Genomic DNA, 27856 nt, shown 5'->3' with positions numbered 1-27856 from the left:
AGGTCGAAAAATTAGAATATCGTGCAAAGTTATAATTTTGATGATTATGTCTTACAGCTTATGAAAACCCCAAATTCAAAATCTCAGAAAATTATAATAATACCTGAAATCAATAAAAAAAGGATTTTAAATACAGAAATGCCGTCCCTCTGAAAAGTATAATCATGTGTAGGCTATGTATATAGTTATATACTAAATATATTAGTTTCAGCTTTTAATTTGAATTACTGAAATACACAAACTTGTGCACGATATTCTAATTTTTCGAGTTTCACCTGCACAATAATTATTATGATTTCACAGCATAACTGCTGCAACTGTGGTATTTTGGCGGAAAAATGGGGGGAAAAACCCACTGGTGAAAACTATGCCCAAACAAATTTTAATTTATGGACGAAATTATCTTACAACATGGGGCAAATTGTTGGAAATGATCATTTCTGCATTCCCTGGTTATGTCATTGACTCGACCCCCATTGAGTTTCGTCACGAATCGAGTCAGTCTCTTCTCCTAATACAAACGCGTTCTTGAACAGAACGCATGAGAGATGTGTTTTTAAAAGTTTAACTGTTTTTAACTTGACACAGTTGACAGCGCGTCTTTACAATCGCAACGCTATGTCGGATAAAGAGAAGGTCGCGACTTAACAGCCGGCCGTCAGTCTGACGCATATGTGCATGTGTCGACCAATTAAAAACAGCGCAATAACACGTCCCGTGAGAACGCCCTCCAGAACACGGGTCATTCTTCTATCGAGCCGCTGAAGGGTGTCCATCATCCATCCATCCATCCTCTTACAGTCCGTAACCATGACAACAGCCCCGGATGGTGGCGCGCGAGGCTAGAGGTGTTGGGTTGCGCAGAGGAGAGACACCTACGCGATCGCTCCATACTTTCACATGTATCCTGCCTTCATCTTCTGTCCGCGAGGATCTCTATCGGGAATCACCATGGTGCATCATTCTGGATCCATACAGTCCTTCAAGCAGCAGAAGGGTCAGTGTGAGCGCTGTTTTTGCGGGGTTTTGTGTGTTTGTGATAACGTGTTTTGGGGGAAAGTGCGGCTGTGGGCTTCTGCACTTCATGTCCCGTTTTGGAGATGCTTTCGTGATATGATCAACTTCACGATTAAGTGTTTGGCGCATATACTGGATGCCACTGCAATATAATATCGTGAATAGAATAGGCTCGATCACGAGTGAGACAATTATTTTGCTTTTTCGCATTAAGATCTCAAGGATTTGAATGTTTATGGCATAGGAGAAGTTTTCATACTGTATATAAATTTAATATGTCTTATATTATAGTATATTTTGATTGTCCTTGTTTGTTCCCATAATTGTAAGGATATACATTTTATTAGTATATTAATAGATCAGGGATATCCCTCTGTTTTGATATAATAGCTACTCATATGTTCAACAACAATGAGCTCTAATGTAATTTATTTTTGGCATTTGAGTTTTGTTTGCATTTGAATGGATGTTGGTCCACTCGTGTTCTCATAGCTGCAGTTTTGGTGATCAGTAACATGAAGCAGAATATTAATAACAAAAAAACAAAAAAAACAAAAACAAAAAAAACAAAACAAAAAAACACAAAAAAAAAACACGGTCACTAGTACATTTTGACTCTGGGTTAAGAGAAAACACTTTCCATTGATTTTCCCTGATCTTGTTTAATGGGGTTGCCACACACACTAAGTGGTCATCTGCCTATTAAATCACCCTGCGTTAAAAAACCTGCTGCTCTCAGGAAGATTCTGACTAATTTGGTGTGATTACAGTGAGATAGACAAAAAAGAGCCAAATTTGCAGGTTTTAGTAGCTCTCCATGGGATGAAAAGGAAAACAACTTTAGAGCATGTTGTGATATTAGAGGCATACATTGCACTCTGTTTTGATAAAGTGCATTTGATTCTTGTATAGAAGATATTAGATACAGTAACACGAACAGATATGATTACAGTTCTCAGAATGAGGCCAGTGTAAACAAAAACATTTCATGACTAATCTTACAAGATGTTATTACAGAGACTGAAATGAGAGACTGAAAGGGTCAAAAGACTGTAAGACAGAACTGCATTGTCACTTAGTAACTAGTAGTCTGTGTATTTGAGTATACATTTTTCAGATTGTTATTTTTGCATAATTTTTCTGCAGCATTTTAGCTTAGAGAACCAAAATCCATCCAGAATATGGTAACACTTTACAATAAGGTTCAGTAGTAAACATTAGCTAATGTATTAAAGGGGTGGTATAATGCCCTTTTCACAAGGTGTAAAATAAGTCTTTGATGTCCCCAGAGTGTGTGTGTGAAGTTTTAGCTTAAAATACCCCACAGATATTTGTATATAGCATGTTACAGTTGTCACTTTTTGAGGGTGAGCAAACATGCACAGTTTTTGTGTGTGTCCCTTTAAATGTAAATGAGCTGCTGCTCTCAGGACAGGGGGCGGAGCTTCAAGAGCTGGTGTCCTTTTACCTCACACACACATGCTCTAGAAATGTCAATGTTTATGTTTAATGATGGAGACCAGACTCAAGAAGAAGTGACAACATGTAGAAGCAACAGAACATTTCTGAATGGTTAGTTGATGAATTTATGTAGCTTGTGTGTAGTTATCTTCTAGTCATTGATTAGCATATTCTGTCATGATAATCTATAAATCTTGTTCCCGGGGGCGGGGTTTATGTAAATTATAGGGTTAGTGATGTCAGGAAGCTCATGTAGTCTCTACCAGCCGTTTGTTGTAGTCCTTAAAAAGCAATTTCTTTAAAAGCAAATATCTTCCTTTGCTTTGAACTTTGAGCATTGTAACTTTGCAGGTGTTGTTTATGATCAAACAGCAATATTACACACTTGCTAAAGTTAGAAAAGTGAAATCATAATCAACCACCCCTTTAACTAACATGAACTAATCATGAGCAATACATTTGTTACTGTATTTGTTAATCTTTGTTAATAAAAATACAGCTGTTCATTGTTTGTTCATGTTAGTTCACATTAGTTCATATTGCATTAACTAATGTTAGTAGGATTTTAATAAAGTATTAGTAAATGTTGAAATTAACATAAACAAAGATTAATAATCAATGCTGTATAAGTGCAGTTCATTATTAGTCCATGCTAACTAATGTAGTTAACTAATGTTAACTAATGAACCTTATTTTAAAGTGTTACCCAGAATTATTACCTTTTTTTCTGTCCCATTACCCTGTTTCAACCTCTACATATCTTAACATTCTCAAATATTTTGGTCATATACACCTTTTAATGGAAATGTAATTTATAAACAATTAAACATAATAATAATAATGATAACAATTATATTACTACTAATAACAACAAGAGGAAGTAAAGTAGAAGGAAAGTTTACAACATCTAATGTATGTGACCAAATCACACATTTGAAGAATTTACTTTTTTCTTTATACCAGGAAAAGTATTTATCTAAATAAATAATAATGGAAAAGTTACAGTTATTACCATTCTGGATTTTATTTGGACCACTTAATATAATTACTAGATCTAAAATCACAGTTAATCCAGATATTATGCAATAATTCCCAAGGTAATTCACTCATCCTGATTAATTTTCTACAGGTTTGCTGACGGCAGAAATGTGCTGGAAAGCTTTATAGGGCTATAATAGTAACTGAGACGGGCAGGACTATAGAGGAGGGTCAGTTCCACACCGCATCTTCTTTATAAGCGCTTCCTCATTTTATCTCTGAATGACGGCATTTCTTGTACATCCCAATACAGCAAAATTGGCTCAACCAATGTCATGAGTTTAAAGCAAGGCCAATAAATGCAGAAAGGAAAATTTTATCTCATTATTTTAAGCAATTTCCTTCTGTGCCACTGTAATAACACATTTCCCCTTGAAACATAATAACAGTGGCATGTATTTATAGAGCCACTTCACATCCGAACTAGCTAGACGTGACTCTGTCACGGTCATTAGCTATCAATCTAAGAGCGAATATATATACAGATTATCGCAAGCATTAAAGCTTTTTAATGACTCAGAGTTAATTATTTGGGACTCGTGCAGCATGCCAGGACAGAGGTAAAGCTATTGACAGTTCTTTCTTCAGGTATTCGAGAAAAACACATCCATGTGCAATTTCTTTTAATTACAGTAAGCAGTCATTTAGCAAATGCTTTCATCCAAAGCGACTTCCAGTACACTTATTACATTGGCATTCCCCATGGAGCAAAGGCTTGCAATCCAAGAAAGTCTCTACAAAACTAAACTGGTGTCAGAATAGTGCAACAGTGAACATGTGAAGTGCAGGGGTCGGAATGAGCAACCTGAGGGTGATTATGGTCCCAGCTTATGGCTAAAAACAACGCCGCACCAACGACCTTTACGATTACTTAACAGAATTATATGAATATTATAAGAGTGTAGAGTGATAATATGGATACCATAAGAGTTTATTAGGACCATAAATGGACCAGGCTGCACACTCACACTTCAAGTTTTACTACAGAAATCCGTAGGACATAGGATCACAAATGACACTGTGTAACACTGTGCAAATTGATTGATCTGGGGTGTGTTTCCCATTCAACGGCATGACTAGCTGCTTAACTACCATCGTTCAATGCATCATTGGATAAATTAACTAGCTAGTCACGATATTCAAACCGTGTTGGTTAAACAACTTGGAACTGTTGTTATTGACGTCATTAAGGGCTGGAGTAATAATAACTTCTAATTAATTTGTTCAAGATTGAATTAATGTCTGATTATTGCTGTAAATAACAGTGGCGGCTCATAAGGGGAGGCAAAAGAGGCACAGCCTACCCAAAATTTTGAGGTGAAAATGGGAGAAGGATGATTTACTGTTAATAAAATTCCCAGTTATCCATTCCATGTCTCAGAATATTGTTTGTAATTTCACCTCTGTAAGTGTAACCACCGCGCTGTTCCCCGAATCTGCGAAACGCGAGTCTGAGGGGATAGAGAAAAGGAGGGGGAGGCAAATCCATAGCCAGAGACTTGTGCCTCCGATGATAAAAAAAAAAAGTAAAAAAGCCAATCACCATCGAGTGTTTAGCTTTCAGTGATTAGGAGTGTTGAGAAAAGTGGCTGAACTGCTACCGCTGATGTACTAACTACGTATGGAGAGTAGAGATATTGAATATTTGATTGCAAACAAATTTATCAAATTACCATTTGAACAACAGCTAAATTAAAAATGAAAGACCCCACACCTATAAGTTAAGCTAATATATAAGCTACAGTGGTCAGCTTCACTAAATGGCCACACGTGCTCTTTTAAAACGGCTATTTAAAGGACAGAAGGGTGGATTTTTGATTCAAGTGATAGGCTAGGTGAGTGAAATTATATTTATGTTGTCTTGCTGTATATGAATGGTTTTCTGTAAATTTTCTGTCTAAAAGTGACCAAAAAAGCAGTTTTAAAGCATTTTAAAAAATCCTTGGGAGGGGATCTGACCGCTAAAACATTGTGTGCCTCCTCTATTTTAAAACCCACCAGCCGCCACTGGTAAATAACAAACATGGCATCAGGACTACTTCACTTTTGTTCCCCCGTTTTGACTAATGTGACCTGCCAGAACTGACGCTACGCTTGATATAGGCCTCCTTGCATGCTGATTGGGTAGATCATTTGAACCTGTTCCTCCCGAACTTTGTTAAAGGTGCAAGAGGTGATCTGGGAAATGCTAACTTTAGCCTGCTAGCATTGAAAGCATACAATTCAACCCAGAGACAACGTTATTTGATAACAAGTCAAGTCAAGTCATCTTCATTTATATAGCGCTTTTAACAATGTAGATTGTTTCAAAGCAGCTTTACAGAGATAAGCGTATAATTTAAGGTAACAGAGATTGTTTTGGCTTTATAGTGGTTCTTTAATAAAGTTATTTTCCAGCTAAAGTTAGTTTTGATTGATTAGCTTCCGTCGCAACGATCATTTGTTATTAAATTAGGGGCCGCTAAGACGACACCATTCTCTCTACACAGACTTTAAACGCGAACCTGTGAGAAACGCTGATGGCGTTCACATGCGCATTAAGAATTGGTTCTATAGTTATGTGCATTTGAATATATGTGTGCAGGTTTGGAATTCCCTACAAACCAAGCCTAAACAAAGTACTGGTCTTTCCTTATAAATTTTGATACAGGATTTTATTTTATTTTGTCACTTCGGGGTAGGTACGCAAAACGAATTTTCCCGACAATGCTTTATCTGTAGAGTGGTAAAGGGATCCTCCATAGGGAGAGACTCATATCAGTCATATGTCATTCACCGATGAGAAAACTTTACAGTACAGTGAGGGGAGAATCAGAAGCGCTTGAAATGACTCCAGTTCAGAAGTTGACCTGTTGACATAAAGGAAGGAATGCACTGTATTTCAGCTTTATTCATATGCAATTTCAGGACATATAGCGTCAACACAGTCAAATCTCACTGAATTATCTGCATAGGGCAAACTCATCGTTACATAGAACTGAACTATCAGATATTCACTGTTCAGATATTCATACAACAAATTATTCTGGGGCAATGAAACTTAGTGAAAATTATAAAAAATGCTGGCAGTGGCTGGCAACTTAAAAACAAAAAAATACTGGCGGGGAAAGAGTTAATGGTAAATTTTCATTTAAAACAAATTCAGTTTTTGGACAAACAACAACAAATAGATCTTAAGCTGGTCTCCCAGACTGACCAAGCTGAGATACCAGCAAACCTGTTTTGGCTGGTTTGAACTGTTTTTGCTGTCAGCAAGGATTGCAGTTCTGCATTAAAGAATGGCCCCTGAAGCTCACAGAAGTCTGAGTAAGCCCCAAGTATCCACTGACCCCAGAACCTCGCCTGTCTCTAAGTGCTGAATGACTAAATAAATATACAGCAGGAAACTGGCATTCTACCTTTTCCTTTCTCTCTCACTTTCTTGTTGAGTTCTTGTTTGTTTTGGGGGCTTTCTCTAACATTTTTTAATTTTGACACATCTGTCCAGTTAAATGAAAGATTTTGCCCAAACAGTGTATTCCATTGATATAAGAGTGATGTGTGGACATTACAAAGGAAGACAGTTGCGGCAAGAGAAAGAAACATCCCAGTCTGTGAAGGAGATGTAATGGGAATAGAGAGAAAGAGACTCTTTGATGTTTATTCCTGTACCAGAAGAGTGGATTTTATATTCAGTGACAGACTGACAGTATGTCCACATCAAAGCATGTTTGGCCACAGACTCCTTCACTGGCATATCTTATCGCATCTTTGCAGAAATATGCCATTTTGATTAAAATGCAAATCATTCACTTGAGTGTTGATAATGGATATTACACAAATTAATGCTCTCCTAATACAATTCCATAATTAATGGAAAATCTGCAGTTTAGCATTTAATGGTGAAAGCATGAGATGAATTCTCAGCTAATAATAATTGTAGGAAGTGTGACAGACGGCTGTGGGGTATGTGGTGGAACATGGCCCTTACGAAAAAAAAAAATATGGAAATATACTGCAGATGCTGGTAATACACTTGTTTAGTTGATCTCTCTCTCATAATACAATAATCCTTAATGAAGCGACTCAACGTTCCTTCGTTACTAGTTCTGAAGTGACCTTTTAGAATTTGTAACAGAGACTGTTACTATTAAATTAGTAACTGTTAAACTGTCAACTTGAGATTTGAATCCAATGGCGGAAGGAAGTAGTTCTGCACATAAGAGGGTTTTTAAAGACGCCCCATTGTTGTTTCTTATTTACTCACCTGTGTCGTCGAACTGTTGTAAATGCAATATCAAACTCGTAGCAGTGAGATATGGTTTTATATCGGCGCGCTGTGATTGCCTAGGCCGAATCACAGGCGTGCTGATATACAGCCATATCGTACTGCTACGAGTTTTACGAGGTGGCTAATTCGTCCGAATTCATATGACCTCACTCGTACGAATTCGTAAGATTTTTGCTAAATCGTACATATTTTACGAGTTGCCCAATTCGTATGAATTCGTATGAATGACCTAACCCTGACCCCGCCTCTAAACTTACCCATCACTGTGGTTTAGACAAATCGTACGAATTCATACGAATTAGCCACCTTTTACTCGCTCGTACAAATTCGTATTAATAAAATGGATTATGCTACCTTATTCTGTATAATTATTTTTTACATTATATGAAATCCATGATGATTTAGTAAATAAACACACCATAAAATTTTCATTAGGGAAATATAGGGGAAAAATATTTTAGAATATAAATTACAGGTTATTCTTCAGCAGAGTATTTGATTTCTTAGCCATTTAAAAGCAAGAGATACGTTTAAGAAAATCAGTGAAAACTGAGCTTTTTGGAAACGAATCCCAGGGGATACATTTGAAAATGATGGTACATGTTTAGTCATGTGATGCAGTCATGTGATCCATTCAACCTAAAACAATCAACCCATGTTGTACTAGCTTTGTTGTGGCTGTATACACTTTTATAGTGTTTTTAAAGAAACATGTTATTTTGTGCAATCTTCATATTACATTCCTGAGAGAAAATGTACTCACACAATTGCTGTCAAACATGATCCTGGATCAAAAAATGAGGTCAGTTGCATTGCATGCGATGTTCCAACATATAATCAATGGTAATTTTGTGACCTGGATATTTTATTATTTTGCTAATTAAATGATTGTGCTAGAAAAATGGCAACTTTATTATGTCTGATCTCTCTGTATCATTTCAGTGAGCTTTTATAACGTTTTATGCATACACAGTAAGATTATTTAAGCATTATTTAAGCGTTTCATTGTGGACAAGCAACTTTTGGAAAACACTTGAAAATTATATTGTGGACCAAGAGCAGTGTGAAACAAAAACATCATTTTCAGATGTATCTGGATTAATGTTGATTTTAACTTTTCATAATAAAATTAAATAAATAAATAAATAAATAAATAAATAAATAAATAAATGAATAAATGAATGAATGAATGAATGAATGAATGAATGAATATATAAATATAAAAACATATATAATATGTTAAAACTTAGTTTACATCACATAGTTTTCTGGAGCTAATATAGCTCAGAATGAACTTTGTGCTACTTTATTAACTATTATTGGGTTTAAACATATGGACACACAAAGAATTTAATGTCCTTAACTAAACCAGAAAAGGGGGAAACCACCCACTACTCATTGCTGGATAACTTTAGCTGTAATAATCTACCTAAAATTAGACATTAACACAGATTTTAGGTTTACAAAAACAACAAAACAATGATCTAATTTTAGTTAGATTGCTGCTTCTCAGTCAAACAGCATTGAATCAACAAGTCAGATGTTGTGAAGCCAGAACATTGACTATTAGAACAAGTGCCTGGTTCACATTTCAGCTTATTCTATGAACCTCACATTTTGACAGGAACTATTTGACTGACACATGACATTTTTACATGACGTTTAGGGGCGGATAAATCCAAAGAATACTTTAAATATACTATAGATGTGCAATACCAGCTGCTGACGCTTGAACAAATCTATTTTTGGACTGTTGGATATCTTTCAGATATTGCAGGCGCTCTCACACCTGGCTTGTTTAGAGCATTTGTTTTGGAACCTGGCACATTTTCTCTCTTAGTTTATTCATTTAGGTGTATATGAAAACAGCAAATGTGCTTGGATCCACACCAAAACAATCAGCTGGAGACTGCCTGAACAAACTGGTCTCAGCCTGATTGAAATCAGTCTCTGGGTCCGGGTCGGTTCACTTGTGGTGAGAAAGCAATCCGATCCAACAGACCAATGAACCAAGCTTTATTATTATTCATAATTGGAAATTTTTTAGGGAAAAAACATCAGTCTCTGTCTCTGGATGTGCACATTAGTTATCACAGTTGAAACCAAAAATTGCCTCTTCATCTTAAACAGTTGTATAATTGCTCTTCTCCAAGATTTGTATATATATATATATATATATGATTTATCAGTTAAAGCGAGAATAAAGGCTTATATACAGTACATTCGTATAAGTGTGTGGTGTGTGTGTAACAGCTTGATGGATGATGCCATGAGCAGAATCCCAGAATGTTGAAATGTTGCCTTGTGACAGAAAACCGAACCAAGAAGAAAATCCAATATTGTAACAGTTTAACTACCTGTTTCTGAACAAAGCAAACAATCTCTTACAGCTCTGAGAACACCCTTAGCTTCCCAATTGACTGATAGAAAGGTGTATCCTGACACCAGGAAGTTGCACAGCAATCAACCATTTAGATTGGAACTCAACTTTTACTATTCTTTAGGTACTGTACATACATTTTAGACAGTACATCACAATCTGTGGATGTGTCATCTCTGGGGTACATTAAGCACAATCTAATGAAAGCTGGACTATTGAAACTTGGAACAGAAGAGATCTGACAACCAAACAGACAAACAACTATCACAGCCAGAACTAGACCAGCACCCTTTCATTCAAGAGGAACCACATGTGGCAGACACATGAGGAATATGACAAGAATGATCGAGATCGAAGACCAGCCAGTGCCAAATAACCACCATTTCTCAGCTGCTATGAGCAGTATAATAGCTACTGTGCTGCTGACATCTTCAAGCTATTGAAGACTCTGTGGAACACCAAAATCAATTCCAACCAGCACAATAACAGAAAGCAATAAACTGATGCATGCCTCGGCGGCGGTGAAACTTTATACGCCTCACTTCCACATATGAGCAACAAGCCATCAGAGTCCTTCTTGGAAACAAAGACTGGAAGCCATAATAAAGACCTCACTCTTAAAGGGATACTCTACCGTTTTTTCATATTAAACTATGTTTTTCCTTTAACTAAGACGAGTTGATATATACCTCTCTCATCTCAGTGCGTGCACTTAATCGCTCTAGCATAATAGCACTAATAGCACTTCGACTGGCGCAGTAAAAAGTCACGCCTGATCCTCTTCCCACTATTGACAGAAGTGAGTGGAAGAGGATCAGGCGTGACTTTTTACTGCGCCAGTCGAAGTACTTCCAAAAGTGCTATTACGCCATACATTATAGTTATCCTTTTTAACCCGCTTAGAAAAGCGCCACGTTTTATTTTGTGTCACCATACTTGGTCGTATAACTACTCGTGTAACTGTTTTTAAATAGGGAAAACGCTTATGTGTTTGGTCACTTCTAAATTCATTGCTGTCAGATACCATTGAATATACTGGGCTAAGCTAAGTGCTTTCAAAGTGTCACCACGCGCTAGAGCGATTGAGTGCACGCACTGAGATGAGAGAGGTATGTATCAACTCGTCTTAGTTAAGGGAATAACATAGTTTAATATGAAAAAACGGTAGAGTATCCCTTTAAAGCCCCCATGAAATCAAAATGGAAGTATTTTGGCTTGTAGTATGAATAGATTAGCCTAACTGTGTGCTCCAAAACAATGACAAAATTCACATTTTGAAGTTATAAGCATTTAAAACTTAAAATCTCTCACTTCTACCAATATGGATCAGTGATTTTGATGACATCAGTCTGCACTTGAGCTTCTCATCAGATTTTGTCCAATCAAATGCTCTCTAGAATTGGAAGTGTCCAGCCCCCTATGCTATAAATAGACGCTGACGCTAAAATCAGTCATTTGTTCAAACATTTACTATTTTCTACATGGTGAATGGCACATAGTGCACTATATAGGGGATAGGGAACGATTCAGACAGTGTAAACATGCTTTATATTGGGGCAAATGAAGTCTGGGTTCACGTTAGTGTCACGTGAGCTGCCGCAGCGCACACAGTCTGCTCTGGCCCAGAGACATGAGCGATAGCACAGAGCGGATCATGTGATAATAAGATTACTGGACACAAATAACAACCACTTCAGGGCTTGTTTGATTGTGTTATGGAAAAAACGGCAATTGCAATTTTTAAAGATCATACTCACCCCCTTCATTCTACTTATGAATTGCTCCCATCTGGGAGTAGACTCAAAATTCCTCTGGCCAGAAGAAACGTGTACGAATTTTTTTTTTGTCCCAATGGAAGTGATTATCTTAAATCGTACAATTTTCTAAAGTGATACAATAGAATGGCTGGCATTATAGTGCTTTTTTATTTTATTTTTTATGATGGAAACAGTGTTTAATTGTATAATTTAGTTAATTCTTTGTTTGTGTTGTTAATGTGTGATGTGTTTTAAAAAAAGAATGTGAATGTATCTATGTCACCAGTGTCAAAGACAAATTTCCATTCTGTGGAAAACAGAATGGACAATAAAGTTCAACTCAACTCATGATCGAGTCGACGCAGACCACAAAACATATCGGAACCAATATTTTAAATCGAAATGGAGGAGATTATGAGGAGAAATGGTTAGAGATTAGGAGGAAACTGTGGCTTTACTGAGCTCAACGGCTCTGGCCAAGCTGTCTGTGATATAAACGAAATGCTATTGGCTATTTTTTTTTAATGGGAGGAGCTGTTCGTTATGTCCCGCCCTGTTTTCCTTTTTCAGTGTAAATTACATCAACACACTGAATAATGCTGCACGTTTCAAGGCACGTCAGTGGGCCTTTACAGAAACCACACCATTTGGCTACTTAGATAAGCAGGATAAGTGAACAAACAGATTTTTGTCCATAAATTTGAAGTTAACATGGGTTTCTGGCTGTGCGGTGCTGGTTCTGATCTTTTGCAGCGTAGCACAAACAGATTGGCCAGACACAAGCACTTCCTGCGACATGGGCAACTCTCCAGCAATCGCGAGTTAGTAGGAGGCTGATGGCATCAACATCTTTGTGCTTTGTACCATATTCAGTTCTGGTTCTCGTGATTGTATACTCTCAAACTATGAAACTATATGCAAGATCTAACTAACAGGACAGGTTAGCTTTTAAACTATAGCTAGGTATACTAGGTCGCTAAAAAAAGAGAGGGCCCACTTTCAGGGAGAGATGGCTTCCTCCACAGGGGAGCTGTGAATTTGTGTTTTTCTGTGTCATAGCAAGGGTGTGTGTGTATCGCACAACATCCCATGAACCACAGACTTGCCACCTGTCATGTTACGTAACGCACAGATGGGGATGAGTACGGCCGTGGATCACGGACACCAGACAGACCAATACTTTGATTATTTAAAACAAGAACCTGTGATCTGTGATTGTCAAATCAAAAATGTGTTCAACTGGCAGGTATGAAAATTAAATTCATACATACATACATACATACATATATACATATATACGTACATACCCTAATTAGTTTCTATGGTTATGGAAAATACGAAATATTGTATGTAAATATTTAAAATGGAAAAATCTATCTATCTATCTATCTATCTATCTATCTATCTATCTATCTATCTATCTATCTATCTATCTATCTATCTATCTATCTATCTATCTATCTATCTATCTATCTATCTATCTATCGTAATAATGTATGATTTGCAAAAATGATAACTGCTGCGTCTGTGTGTAGATGAGAGAATCAAAGTGTATGCGCGTTGTGCACACGCTACATTGATTATGGCCCTTAAAATAGCATATGAATAACATGCGCAACGCACCACTGACTTTAAACTGTTTTTTTTTCGGTCAGTGGCGGAATTGTTTTCTAAACCTGCAAAATAGCATGAGGGAATGTTTGGGAGCGCCTCCTCTTTGCGCTGAACCGCCCCGGGGAGCGCAAGTGTATTTCTTAGTTAACCAACGTGCGTCTGTGGAGGGAAAAGTCCGCTGTGCGCGGGTGCAAAATAGGAATGATACATGCGTCGGTGTACAAAGTCAATTGCGCTGGGTGCAAGATAGGGCCCTATATTTCATTACCCGTCATAATGTTAAAATAGCAAATTACTAAAATCAGCTTTTTACATTATAATATACTGTTAAACCACCTTAAAATCACAGATGATAAAGAGAAAGCCACATGATGAATCAAATTTATATATGGGGGATTAATAATTTATAATCTGACCTAGTTTAACATGTATTTTTTTGTGATAAAAAACAATGTGTAAATTGTTACGGCAACAATAATGTTTGTTCTGTTACGTCTGTTCTGGGTTTGGGTTGTTGTCTTGTTAGTTTTATACTGTTCCCAGGTCAGTTTCCTTTGTCTTTGTTCATCAGTTGCCATGGTTTTTGATTGGAATATTACACCTGTGTCTTGTTAATTATCTTGTTTAGTGTGTCCAAGGCTTACCTTCCCCTGGCCACGGACTTGAGACTATCCTGGAATATTCTAACTCAAACCACTGCCGGCTGCCTCTGATTGCTTTTAGAGGTAAAAGCTGCCCATAACTGCTGGTCTAGGATCAGATTTCTCCGTAATAATAACATACTGAAGAAACAGATTTGGTGTTTTTACGATCTTTAGAGCGTCAAAGGTTTTTTTTTTGCAGTGTTGTGCAAATGCAGACAATCAAAAACATATCTGATTACATGAACGCAATGGCCATTCAGATGCGTTTAAGATTTTTGTCCAGTGTCGAGTATAACAAAGAAAGTGTAGACATTATGTAGGCTAAAGAGATTCACAGTGCAGTCAGCTTCATTGATTATTATAGTTAGGTAAGACAGTGGTTATATATTATTCGATTTGGCTGCCATGCCAAATCTCGCATACAGTATGCTTGCTTTTCTGTTCAAATTATAGTGGTATGTAAACATAGCTGCTTTAATTACAAATAATTTATCGGGAGCGTTTATGCTGGGATGTGTAGTTTGTTGCTAGGCGATATGTAACTTCAAACTATTTCATGACATTGTATTTAAATGTATTTATAAAAAGGAAGCGCATCTCCTCAGCCTGACCCTGGAGTTGGTTCACCCTCCGCCTATAGTGTGTCCCTGTGTGTTTATGGACGTGTGTGGTTCAGGTTCATCAGATCCCCGAGTTCCTGAGAAGAGTCATGTTAAGTTTTGTCTTCGTTAAAAACTGCTTACCAATAGATCCAGCACTTTTATTTCCATCTTTTCTTCACTCCTCGCTGACAGTTACAGAGAAGTAACATCTGACAACAAGTGACAGCATTTGAAATGGTTTAAAGTGTTATTTCAGGTGAAAATAATATTTTCATTATTGACCTCGTCTGGGACTTAGCAAGACAGTACAAGATTTTCCTTATAATGGAAAGAGAATACACAAGCGTATTGTAATTTGAATGTTTAGGCCTATGCACAGGAGATGACATTGTTTGACCTTGGCTGGACAGGAATGGAGGACAGTGAGTCTGTAATCTTCTGTCTTTATGTTTCAGCACGTCATTGACTGGCTCGTGCAATTCTGTAGTAAATTCTTAAGCTCTGGAAACATGCCATCTGCTACTAACTGCACACTAACTCATTAGGTTAAGGCCTAGTGTGATTGACAAACAGAGGGATTTCAGTTCTGGAGATGACAGAAACAATCAAATGCAATCTTACTAATACTAATATAATGTTACAGGACAGATCATGTTTTGGCAGTTTAACACAGCGGGGCTCTGCCAATTTACCAATATCATGATATAAATTTGCTCACGCCTCCTTTCATATTTTAAGCTTGGGAATTGTCTTTACTCCAAAGTTACAGTCCAGACTGATGAAAATTAAAGTTATTTAATTCAATTGTAATTGATTTAGGCTGAATAACAGTAAATGCTGTAAATCACATGCATTTAAAAAAAAAAAAAAAAGCCTCAGTCAAGCTCTGAACTCTAATGTGCATCTCTAAATTCAGCCCCATCTGACCGTCAGCCCCTGAACATCCCGTAAAGACTGTCTCTGAGAGGGGTGTAGAGTTACCCAACCCACTCTGCCTCTGCTCTATAAAAAGCATCAGTTAGTGGGGCAGGGCCATGTAAAACTCCTGCGAGCTGTTGGGAACCAGTGATGAATTATGCAAGGTTTTTAGATGGGGAAGACGGGCAAACCCACTGACCTCATTTACTTCAATCTTTTCTCTCTCTCATTCTCCTCAAGCAAGAAAAGCTCTTTTTGCTTTTCCTAAACGCTTATTTTATTCTGTAGCTTTCAGCTGCTCTTCAGACAGCAGTGCATTTTATTATTTGGTTACAGTAGAATGAAATAAAAATCCCCTTAATCGTGGTGATGTTCTGGATCTTAACTCTGGGTCTATACATGCATTATATCAACACTAATCCAGCTATATTTGTTCAATTTACTCAACAGCTGTCCTAACATGACATCTGTGTGTATTTCATGAAGCCTGTCAATAACGTGGTCAGTTAGATTGCATTGTGCTTTAATACTTTATACTTGAACCATATTGTCATTAATGTAATGTAATAAACGAATAATAATATTGTTTAAATTTTGCAGTTTTAATATATAATAGTAGTACGTGTTGTATTTCCTTTAATATGTGCTGATTTAAATACAAATGTTTAAGAATTTGAGAATGGGCTCAAATGTCATTAAAATATATATATATATTTTAAAGGTTTTTTTTAAGTGTCATGCTCACAAAGACTGCATTTTTTATTCGATCAAAAACCAGTAAAACCAGTAATATTGTGAACTATTATGATGTTTTAAAATAACTCTAAGTTAAACTGTTAGTCATTTTGAGATATTAATATACATTACTATTATCTAGTGTCATGATTTGCCTGGGTAAGAAGCTAAATTGAAATGGTGTGTGACACTTTAAGCCTAAACCAAAAAAAAAAAAAAATAAATCATTATCATATCATCTATATAAAGACATACATCTGCAGGAATACACTGTATCATTTACTTTTGTTTACAATGTGTTGTATAAAAATGGATAAGTGTCCTTTTGAATCTGAATCGATATGAGAACAGCGCACAGCTGCGCTGGGATTACATGAAACAAGAGTCTCGATCTGTTTAGAGAACCTCTCTATCTTTATTATTTTAATAAAAAGCAGGTCTGAGGTTGAGGGTCGGACTGTCCTGGTTGGACACGTGTACAAACAGCAGACACACACACACGCACGCACGCACGCACGCACGCACACACACACACACACACACACACACACACACACACACCGAGATAATCTCACTCAATCACAGAGTCCTATTGGCTTTGCCTCCCTGGCTAAATCCAGGATTGCAGATTTTTCGGCCCTGGCACAGCGAACATGGCACTGCACAAATAGTGTCTGTTTTCTATGGGACCATTTCTTACATTTTAAATTAGTGCTGGAGATTTTTCTTGATAAGACTTGATAAGACTGGACTGAATCCAACCAATATATGCATTTCTATTTCTCTTTCTCCTATCCTCTACATTGCTGCTTTTCTGTAATGTTTTGGTATAGTTGCACACTGAAGTTGTTGTTTCACTCTTCTTTTCAATTTAATTCGTCCCTTCAACCCTCATACACCTCCATAAAGCATAGCCGTAGGATTAACGTTTCTTTTCCCGACAAACCACTCTTAGCTATACTATAGCTCAGACAGAGCATGATTAAAATCAAAATAAGCTTTTATATATTTATATAAACCTACACAATGAGTTCACGAGAACCACCTGCTCCATCAACAGCATGAGCAGACGTGTAGGATGTCTATCTCAGTTTTATGCCAACATGAAATATATATTTTTTTAAATATATATTTATTTGTGCACAATTAATCAGTGCATGTTATTCTAAGTAATATCTTTATATTCTTTCATTCAATTGTAATAACTTGTCAAACAACTTTCTTTCCTTTCTGGGTGACGGACACTTTTAGTCGCATCCATGCAATAGATCATCAATAAAATCAAAGACAACAAGCCACATCCTGCATTTGCCTTAATCAATTAATGTAATATGTTACATTATGAAAGTAAAATCAGTTACTTTTTTTAGAAATTATTACACTTTCGCATACATTCAAAAAGAGTTCTTATTATGAAAAACAATATAGTTAAAGAATATAATTAAGTGCAAACTGAATGTGTTTAGACACTTAATTGCTTGTTAATTGCAATTCAATGAAAATGTATTATAGTTTAAATTTATATTAAATGCCATTACAGCTAAACTTTAGAGTAATTTTTGACCCACTTAAGTAGGACTTAATTACATTGTTATATGTGATTTCATAATTAACGTCTTTGAAATGCACTGCAAATTTACTGATAGGATAGCCTTTATGCTAACTAAAATTCACTTTGTTATTTCTGTTAAATCCTTGATATCATGTATTTAAATTTCTAATTACAAATTTAAGATAAAGTTGCAATTTAATACTTAAAATGTATTACCTTCAAATGTAATACTGAATAACTTAATACAGTTAAAATAATAATCAAATACTTTACATTCTTGTGCTTTAGAATGTCAACATTCAATACAATTAAACACACTTTTTTTTTTTTTTACAAGGGTTATGAATGCCACTTCATGCCGACTTTAAAATACCTGCCAAATATTTATTCTCTCAAGTTCAATATCAGGAAATGATCTATGCTTTAACATTAAGAATTAGACAATCATGGAAAGAGTACTAATGTCTAATGAGTGTGAAATATTCTCGTTGTGGCACACTGGCGCCCATAGCACCATCTGCTCTTCTCCTGCACAGAAATCTCCAAACCGAGATAAAGCAAAGATCTCCTTCTAGGTAGGAGACCCATTAGTCTGCGTTTAGAAAATGGTATGTCATATTTCCTCTGCCTGTGGGGAGCTGGTGTTATTGTGGAGCCTAATTAATCTGGGCAGTGTTGATACATCTCTACAGACAATATGGTGGTATTACACTGATGTGTGAGGGAGGGAGACACACACACACACACACACACACACACACACACACACACACACACCATCTTAACCATTTTAGCAGAATGTGTGTGTAACCGAGAAATCAAAATTTGACCATGCAAAAAAATGCATTTATATAAGTCATCTTGATGGCAATCGCAAGAAAATGGAAAAGTAGCTACATAATCAAATTCACAAATATTACACCATTTAAACATTATTAAAAATACATAGGCTACTGAGTTACTAAAACAATCTTTGTCAAATAATCCACTTGTTTGTTCACTGTTTGAACGTTCTTGTTTACATTTGTTTAATTTCAGGATCTGAGGTGAATTATCCATTGTTGCTTTTACAGCTAGAAAGCTGGAGCACTAAATGATATTCAAAGCTTTTAACATTAAATAAAGCACATAAACACTACTACTTGAGATTATCATTGCCACACTTTGTGTTTGCTGTTTCAGCGCAACGTCGCAGAAAAATAGAAACCGTTTCTAATTGTCGCGTGTCGCCATATCCGTCGCGGCTGGTTAGGACAAAAACTCTGATTAACATGGAAAATATGCCTTTTATTGCGCGTCGTCTGTCTGATTATATGTGTTGTGAATATGTATAAAAAATTGTTCATGTCTGCTTCAAATTTGACATCTACAGTATGTTTATTCATTTGGCAGACTGAATGGAAAATACATATTTTAATGTATTTAAGGGGTGTAAAGCTGCTTACTGCCTATCTTAACCATCATGCAATCTCAAGTTACCAATTTGCTTTACAGAGGTGCACAAATAGTGCTTCACATTAATAATTGAGTTTGTCTTTAGCATGCTGCTAAGCTAATGTCACAAAACTCTGATATGCATAAACACACAAATATTGGGTAAAATAATACATTTTTTATTCCACTGACTGAACTATATTATTTATAGATACAATAAAATCCGCCAAATTTAATTTATTATTGTTATTTTCAATGAATTATTTGCTTGCCAAAATAATACTGTTCTGCATTAAAAATATTTTTTAGAAACCCTCCATGCTGCTTTTGTAAGTTCTAACCCTAAGTTAAGCAGAGTTTCACAGTCTAGCATAATTTTAGTCTGGCACTTTTTTTAACCATTGGGTCATGAAACCCTGGTACAGAGCAGGGTTAGTGCTAGGCTGTTAGCGCTGAGTTTATGGTGTGAAACAATGCTGTGCTAATGTTACAGTGAGTTGTTTAGCAACAGACAATTAATCATAATTGCTTCACTGCTTACCTCATTAAATATTCATGCGTTTTATTCAGTCTCAGAAACTTTCATGCTGTGTTCAGTTTATGTTCAGTGGGAAAACTCTAAACCTGTCACTCATTAATTAATAGTTTTCAGTCACGAGTCTGATGCAGAGACCTGGAGGGCAAAATATGCATTGAACTGCAACACAGAGGCCTCTCAATTTTACAAAAAAAAAAAAAAAAAAAAAACACATGCTGTAATATATATATATATATATACACTTATAAAACGGATAGTTCCGGTCCTTGATTCTGATTGGTTGAGCCATGTTCGAAGCTGTTGTAAATTATTCAACAATTCTAAATGGTTAAGCGTTTTCTATATAATGGTTTTCTATGGAAAGACTGTATAAAACAAGGGACGTAGTGTCAGTGAAGAGCTTTTTCTAGGTTTCTGAAGAACATTTTTGAAACCCAAAGTGGGCGGAGCCAGCCATCGCCATCTTGGCAGCACGTCACTCCCGGATAACTGAAAATGGACAAAGAGGCGGGATTAGCTGAGGTGATGTGACGGCTAACAGACAAACGGCTAGTAGTGACAGCAGAGGCAATCCACCTGTCACTCAAGTGGCCACGCCCTTAATTATGCAGAACTTTAAGGCTTAATATAATTTAAACGGATGAGTTATAAAAAAAATTCCCCACCCTCACAGTTGTCATGAAGGGCAAAATTAGCTATATAGACCTAAACCACTTTTTGTACCAGGCTGTAAACCCATTTTTTCCAGTCGATGAACTGCAGTTTAAGTCACTTCCGTGTTGGATTCAAGAGAGACCGGAAGATTTCAGTGAAAAGGGACAGTGTGATGATAGTTTTAATGTATTTGTCCTTTCAATTGAGCTATATTAGAAAATCCAACAAGCTCTTTTATGGGAAAGATGACTCAGATATTTCTTGAAATGAGTCATTAGTTGTACTACTGTATGTTGTTCATTAACATGTATTTGTATTTTCTTGGTACTTCTTAATAAGTACCTTACTACTAAGTATAACTACTTATGAATGATGCCTCATATCATGCAGTATGTCTAATCTCGGGACTTTTGGACAGTAAAATGGGCAAAGAAATACATAAATTTACATTGAAGGAGGGGCCTGAGCAATATTTATTGATCAGAATATCATATACAGCAGGTCAGGGTTCAGGGTTCTCAACTCTGGCCCTTGAGGTCCACTTTCCTGCAGAGTGTAACTTCAACCTTGACCAAACTCCCCTGCCTGTAGCTTTCTAGTAATCCTGAAGACCTTGACTAGTTTGTGTAGGTGTGTTAAGGTTGGAGCTAAACTCTGAAGGAAAGTGGACCTCAAGGGTCAGTATTGAGAACCCCTGATATAGATGGTAAGCTGGGCCAGTTAGCAAGAAACCACCTAGGGGTGCGTTGCCCAAAAGCATTGTTAGCCAACTATGGTCACAAGTTATTGGAGTGCTATGGGTTGGGTCCGAATTCTGAGCTCGGAGCACTGTCCTCAAACAGCACACCAAATACACATATTTGTGTATATCTGATTATATGCAAGTGTGAACTGTGGTAAGAAGCATGGTTACTTGTTCGTATGACAAGTGGTCTCAAATATTCATGCTCTTGAGCAAAATAAGCAAGCTAACATGCAGAACAATCTATATATTTAATTCCATTTCAATATACATTTCAATATTTTAGCGTCAACAATCTGCACTGTTTTTGAAGAGTGCACATGTATGATGTAACAGGAAACCCGCAATGAGTCAAACATCAAATAAAGCAAAACAATGGGGATAAAAATAGTGATGCCATGTTTGTTACAACAGCATCTCAAAGAAATTGCATTGTGGAGAAAGCAGCTGACTGAATGAACCACATGTATATAGGAGTAAAACATGCCAGTTACGCCTACTGGATGTAAACGTGATTCAAAAATGATCAGATCTTGAATTAAAGATCTAACTGATTAATCTGCAAAAGTTATTACTCCACCATATGTGCATGACATAATTAACGACAGTCATATATTGTTGAAGCAATATGGTTAAAAAGACGGATATGTGACGGTTTTGGGAAACTGTAGCAGTGACTTGCTAGTTAATTTCTCTGACTATGCATTGCACAGTGGTGGTTGAGCAGTGAGTTGCATTGTTGTTTGGGAAACACTAATTTTAACAATGTTAAAAACACTTCAAACACCATAGCAACGGCCTGGCAACCACCCACAAACATCCCATTTTGGTGGTGGAGAGCTGTGCACAGTCAAACATCGTCAAATGCAAGTAAATGTCTGCTTTTTAATGTAGTAAAATGGGTTACAGGCAGAGTTTTTCCAAAGTATATGTGTCTTGTATCTGGATCCCAAGATGCTATGAGAAGGGGATATTTTAGGGCTGAGCATTTGGGTTTCAAGAGACTTGTACTGAATTTCGAGTACTTAAGATGCATCCAAAATGTGAGAAAATCTTGATTAATTCAGCCCTGCATGTGTTTGTTATTCTTTGAACTTGCTGCATCTCTCGCTCTCTCTCTCTCTCTCTCTCTCTCTCTCTCTCTCTCTCTCTCTCTCTCTCTCTCTCTCTCTCTCTCTCTCTCTCTCTCTCTCTCTCTCTCTCTCTCATATGTTAGCTCTATTTAGTATTAAAAGGTTAGCCGTGGGTTAAGAATGGGTTAGATTGCTGCAGCCGTCATGGGCAAGGTCACTCAGAGAGGAATTCCACATCAGCTCTTTCTATTATGTGCAGTCATGTGGGGAAGACCAGGCATTTCACAGCTGGTGATCTCTCTTACAAATGAGCTTTTCACTGGATGTGTGTTAGTGTCACCTTGAATGAGACGGTCATACTGACTGTGAAATGTTTTTTTATTAATTAATTTATTTATTTTATTAAATGGTTACGCAGAATCATTTATCCAGATGTGTTGATGCTTCTGCTGGCATTCTGGTACTTGACATGTTTGTTTTTATGGTTTGGTATTTCAGTTAATTTGTCATCTTAAAGAGAAACACTGTGTATTAACTTATTAACTTTTATTAATAACATTTACAAACATTACGCATCATATAATTATTCAGATCATGGTCATTTACACTGCAATGAAACTTTGATGCATATAAATGTACAATAATTTTTCTCTCTTTTAATCTGTTATGCATTAACCTAAATTTGTTAAAGGCTTATTAAAGGAGCCATAAGGGTCATTCTCTGTGTGTGCTGAGGATAATCATCTCATATTAAATTCAAAACATAAATTGAAATTGCTCCCAGGATTATGTGTCCTGCCACAGGATCGCTGTCCACACTGTTAGAATAATTGCAGCTCTAAAACATTAACCTAGCCATCAACCTTTGACATCACTTCCTTGATGCAAAAGTTCACTTTGAGGTAAATTCCTTAAATATTTTATCATTTTAGCCCGCAGTTGTTCCACCCACATTTTCAAAGTGATATGGGAAAGTAATTATGTTTCAAAAATTTAATACTGTATATTTACCAGAGTTAGGCTTCGTTAGGTTCAGTGTATACTTATTTTTCTTTGTCATTCTTTTGCAAGCAGATCTACATACAATGAACAAATGTAAAGTATTTTTAAAGAACATTTAATGTTACTTTAATCCTGTTACGCCACATTCAGATATCATTACTTTCATACATATTAGTTGATAAAATGCAGGACTCAGCTGGGGAATGCTCCAAATACATTACCATATTCATATTAAAATGAGAGATTTTTAAAATGATATGTTGTTATGCATTTAAAAATTTATTTTGGGGTTTCAAGTTGATTAAAATATGATTTTCAATTTTTTTTTTTTAAATAAGGTTCTATTTGCTAATGTTAATGCATTAAGTATAAATAAACAGTTTGATCTAACAATAAACAACATATTTACAGCACTGTTAGTGTAAATTTGTAAACATACTATTGATCATTGTTAATTCATATTCATTCATAGATTAATGCTTATTTCTACAACTTGAAAGGTTAGTAAATATTAGTACATGTAGAAATTAACGTGAACCTGCATGGATTATTAAAATGTTGTTCACTGTTACTTCATGATAACTAATACAGCAACTAATGTTACAAATTAAACCTATTATCAAATGTTCCATATCAACTTTTTTATGGCCCACATAATGGAAATGATTATGTGTTACCGAAACAGCATCTTCTGTAACTGCCTTCTGTGGCTATTGAAATGTAGTTAGTAAATCCTTTATCTTTAGATGACCTTGTGAGTCAATAAAGACTGACGCTTCTTCCAGGAGTTATTTTATTACGTAAATGTAATACACTGGTTGTCCGTTATGTGATCACTATACCTTTGCGTTTGATAGCGTAAGTGAGTTTTACTGGTGTATTGCATTACAAGGTTTTAGGATCAGATTCAGATTAAACTGATTCTTGAGACATGGGACCAAAGAACTAATATATATATATATATATATATATATATATATATATATATATATATAAATTAATATTTGTTTGGAGTTTTTGTTTTGGATTAATATGTGTCCATTGGTATTCATTCACACTTCAGTGCAACCACCAGCTACACAGATTTTGTGTTTTTATTAATTGCTCAATGTGTCAGTGCCGTCAGATGTATGTGCCTTTATATTTGCAAATAAATAGATATACATTTTCAAAGTGGAAATGTTTTTTGTTTTTTTTAACCCCAGGTCTCAGTGTGTATTTTTTCTTTCATGTTTCTCTCTCAGCAGGTATGCACACCAGCATCAGTGAGATTTTAAAGGAGAAAACGCTGAAGTCGTCCCGCCGCAGTTTGCCATGTCTGGCTCAGAGTCAGACACATCCTGAGAACCTCAACCACTTCCTGTCTGTGCCTCTGAGTCCTGAACCCAAAACATACAGTCACAGCGTCAGTGCCTCCTGCACACACATCATACCTCCCACAGGTGAGCATAGCAGAGCTTTTCTTAGTCTTTTTAGTTAGCTTATGGTTAGCAAGCTGACCTGTTAGCATGATAAGATAGCATGCCCTAACTAATGTAATAAACATAACAAACCCTTCAGTGTTTCAAACTCACAATCACAATCTCAATTCATAACTATTTTACCTTTTGTTGAATTTGTAATTTGTATGAAATTAATATGAAATCTCATTCATAGGTTTTCGTATGATGGTTATGTTTAGGGGTAGGGTTATGGTTGGACCTTTAGGCTTACTTTATCTCTAAAAAGTTTTCATATGATTCACATTCTTATATTAAGTAATTAAGTAGATGCACTCATGGTGACTCAAGTCCTCCTGGGAAGTTCGTATTTACAAATACGGTAGTCGTAATTATGCCATCATGGTGCATTCAAATAACTTGCAAGATGGCATTAAATTTAACAAGATTTTTTTTTTTTTACCTCGACATCTACAAAATAAATAATAAAGAATGAGCATCAGATTTGTTTTTGCTTTTTTATGGTTTTATTGAATTTATGAAGGTGGTATAAATGTAATCATTATATATTCTATTGTAATTGTACAGTACTATGGTAACGTATAGTAGGGTATGCAAGTTTTTGATAGTTTTATTGTAAAAAAAAAAAAAAAAATACATCATCATTTCATTCATTTGAACAAATTTGGCATTAATGCTGTTGCTCAGGGAACCAGGGTTAAATACAAATAGGTTAAATTCAACGCTCCGTCTTGGAGTTGATTCTATGGGGAAGCAATACCCACTATGCCATGCTGAAGGGGTGCCTGCCTCACTAAGCTGTGAACATGCACGAACGACATAGCACTCAATGATTCTACTGAGCTTAGTCAGAGTCAAAAGTGCATCAATCCCAGGGCGCATCCTAAGTGACCTGCAAAAGTAATATAGTAGCACTACTCCTAAGCCTGAATTTTCTGAACTTCCTGAAAAGCTTCTATGCTCCATTGCAAGGGAAGTCTCAGCAGTTACACCTTCCTCCCTCCCCTGCGGGACAGGCCTCAGCCAGAAACCCAAGAGGAGGGCTATAATGGGGGGCTATACAACATAGACTCAGTTTGCCTCACTAGCATCTCAGCTATATTTCTGATAAGGTTCCTAGGGAGCGGCTTACCAAAGGGAGCATACCACCTCAGTAAAACAGACCTAATATAGGAGTGAACGACTACTTAATGGACATAAAATATATAATGCAGTTTGTCCAATACTTCTCATCCATCAGGTTCTATTGCCCAATGAATCCATGGGGAGCTGAGGCCCTACTTAACCACCACATTCAACTGAGACATTAGTATTACAAACTAATTAATTCATCAGTTTCTTGTTAGTAAATTGTAGTTATTATAATGTTAATATTGTGTTACTCATTTATTCCTTTGTAGTTATTAATTAATTACAGTATTCTAAAGTGTTACCCATATTTCTGTTAAAGGGTGATAGTTGCATACATTTTCCTCACAGCTAAAGTTAGTCACTGGTGAAAGGCCATATGGTGCCATCAGAACTTGGATGCAAAGATGTCATTACGCAGGTCGTGTACTTCCAGAGGTGTACTACGCTTGTCAAACAGTTGCCAGGGAGATTGGAAATGGTTTTCTTTGGGTTTTATAGACCTAACTGAATTTGAAAGGTTGGTTTTTGTTTGACAAAGGGCCTTGAATTTAAGCAACGAGCATTTAAAAAAAAAACCTGCTAACACAAAGTTATTGATTTCATCACCAATATTTGTCCACTTCATCTTCTCTTCTCTGAGATTGCTGCTGCAGTCATTAACCCTTATTAGCTCTACAGATGTGTAGACAAGATATTGTTCCAAGTGCTACTCAAAAGTTCTAAGTGAAGGTGCTGGAATCATTTCCATGTGCTGACACTGCCGGAATCCTCTAAAGAACCGCATTACATTCTCCCTTGAGTTTATACCACCCACTAATGGCCATCATTTGGATACAACGCTGCTGCCAGAAGATCTTTTAGCAGAAGCACATGACTTGATGAGCTCAACACAACAGAATGAATAATGGATAATGAGATGGTTGTTCTAAGCCAGCTGATTTTAGTTATTCTGTGGCTTTAGTCCACATGCTCATACAGAGAATCTTCAGGTCTGTCTTTTGTAATGACAGTACTGAGGACAACGGTAGAACTGGAACATTACCTGGGTGACTACAGACAATGATGTCTTATTCTCACTAAGGCTGCATTTATTTGATCAAAAATACATTAAAACAGTAATATTTTGAAAAAATCTAACAATAAAAAATATATATTTGAGAGAGAGAGAGAGGGGGGGGGGGGGGGGGGGGCTGCATCACAAGTCAGAGATCAGATTGGGATCGGTAGCATTCAGGAATATACAAAATATATCAAGACCGTGACGTATTTATAAGGATCATGTGACAGTAATAGCTTGATGTTTTTATTTTAATAAAAGGAGCACTAAAGAAGTTTTGCTGTGGGTAAAAATGACAATTATGAAAATGCTAAAACAAAAGTGTCAAACTTCTAGCCTTACTTTAATTAATTTCTTTGCCTTTACTATGAAAAGCCTACAATAAGTATTTATATTTAGTATGTTCTGTATATTTTGAGCAGTCTGTAGATTTGGAGTGAAAATTCATGTTTACGTCATTCGTCAGGTCTGGCACCAGATATATGCTACTTGCTTGCTTAGCCAATGCATTTTTAGCTAAATGCCTTGTAACAGTCTTTAAGTCTTAGAATTATTTACATTCAGTTCTATTAAAGCTGCAGTCCGTAACTTTTTTGAGCTTAAATTGAGCAGGTACATAACCAGCCAGTGTTCAAAACTATCTGCTTGCCTTAGCTCGATTCAAAACTGTAAACTTGTAATAATGTTTTTAACTCCAGTGGTACTGGTGGATTTCCGCAGGAAATTCGAGCATGTCTTTGCGTCATTACGTCACATCTGTAGCCTACACATAAAGAA

The 27856-nt window shown here is 36.3% G+C and overlaps 1 protein-coding gene across 4 annotated transcripts in view; it reads left to right on the top strand.

The window, feature by feature from the left end:
• Window positions 1-765: 765 nt before the first annotated feature.
• Window positions 766-27856, top strand: part of ano3 (anoctamin 3) — a 128970-nt gene continuing 101879 nt past the window's right edge. For 2 of the 4 annotated variants that reach the window (XM_084094953.1, XM_084094951.1), the window contains exons 1-2: window positions 766-997; window positions 24679-24873. In XM_084094953.1, coding sequence (XP_083951079.1) covers window positions 901-997; window positions 24679-24873 — 292 coding nt within the window. In that variant the 5' untranslated portion in view covers window positions 766-900. Of the gene's footprint in view, window positions 998-24675; window positions 24874-27856 lie in introns of all 4 variants that reach the window. The other 2 variants (XM_084094952.1, XM_084094950.1) reach the window with 1 other exon arrangement.

This window comes from Abramis brama (assembly GCF_963993115.1).
Source record: "Abramis brama genome assembly, chromosome: 20".
Classification (NCBI taxonomy): Eukaryota; Metazoa; Chordata; class Actinopteri; order Cypriniformes; family Leuciscidae; genus Abramis; species Abramis brama.
The sequence above is the reverse complement of the archived record's forward strand: the minus strand, read 5'-3'. Positions and strand labels throughout refer to the sequence as shown.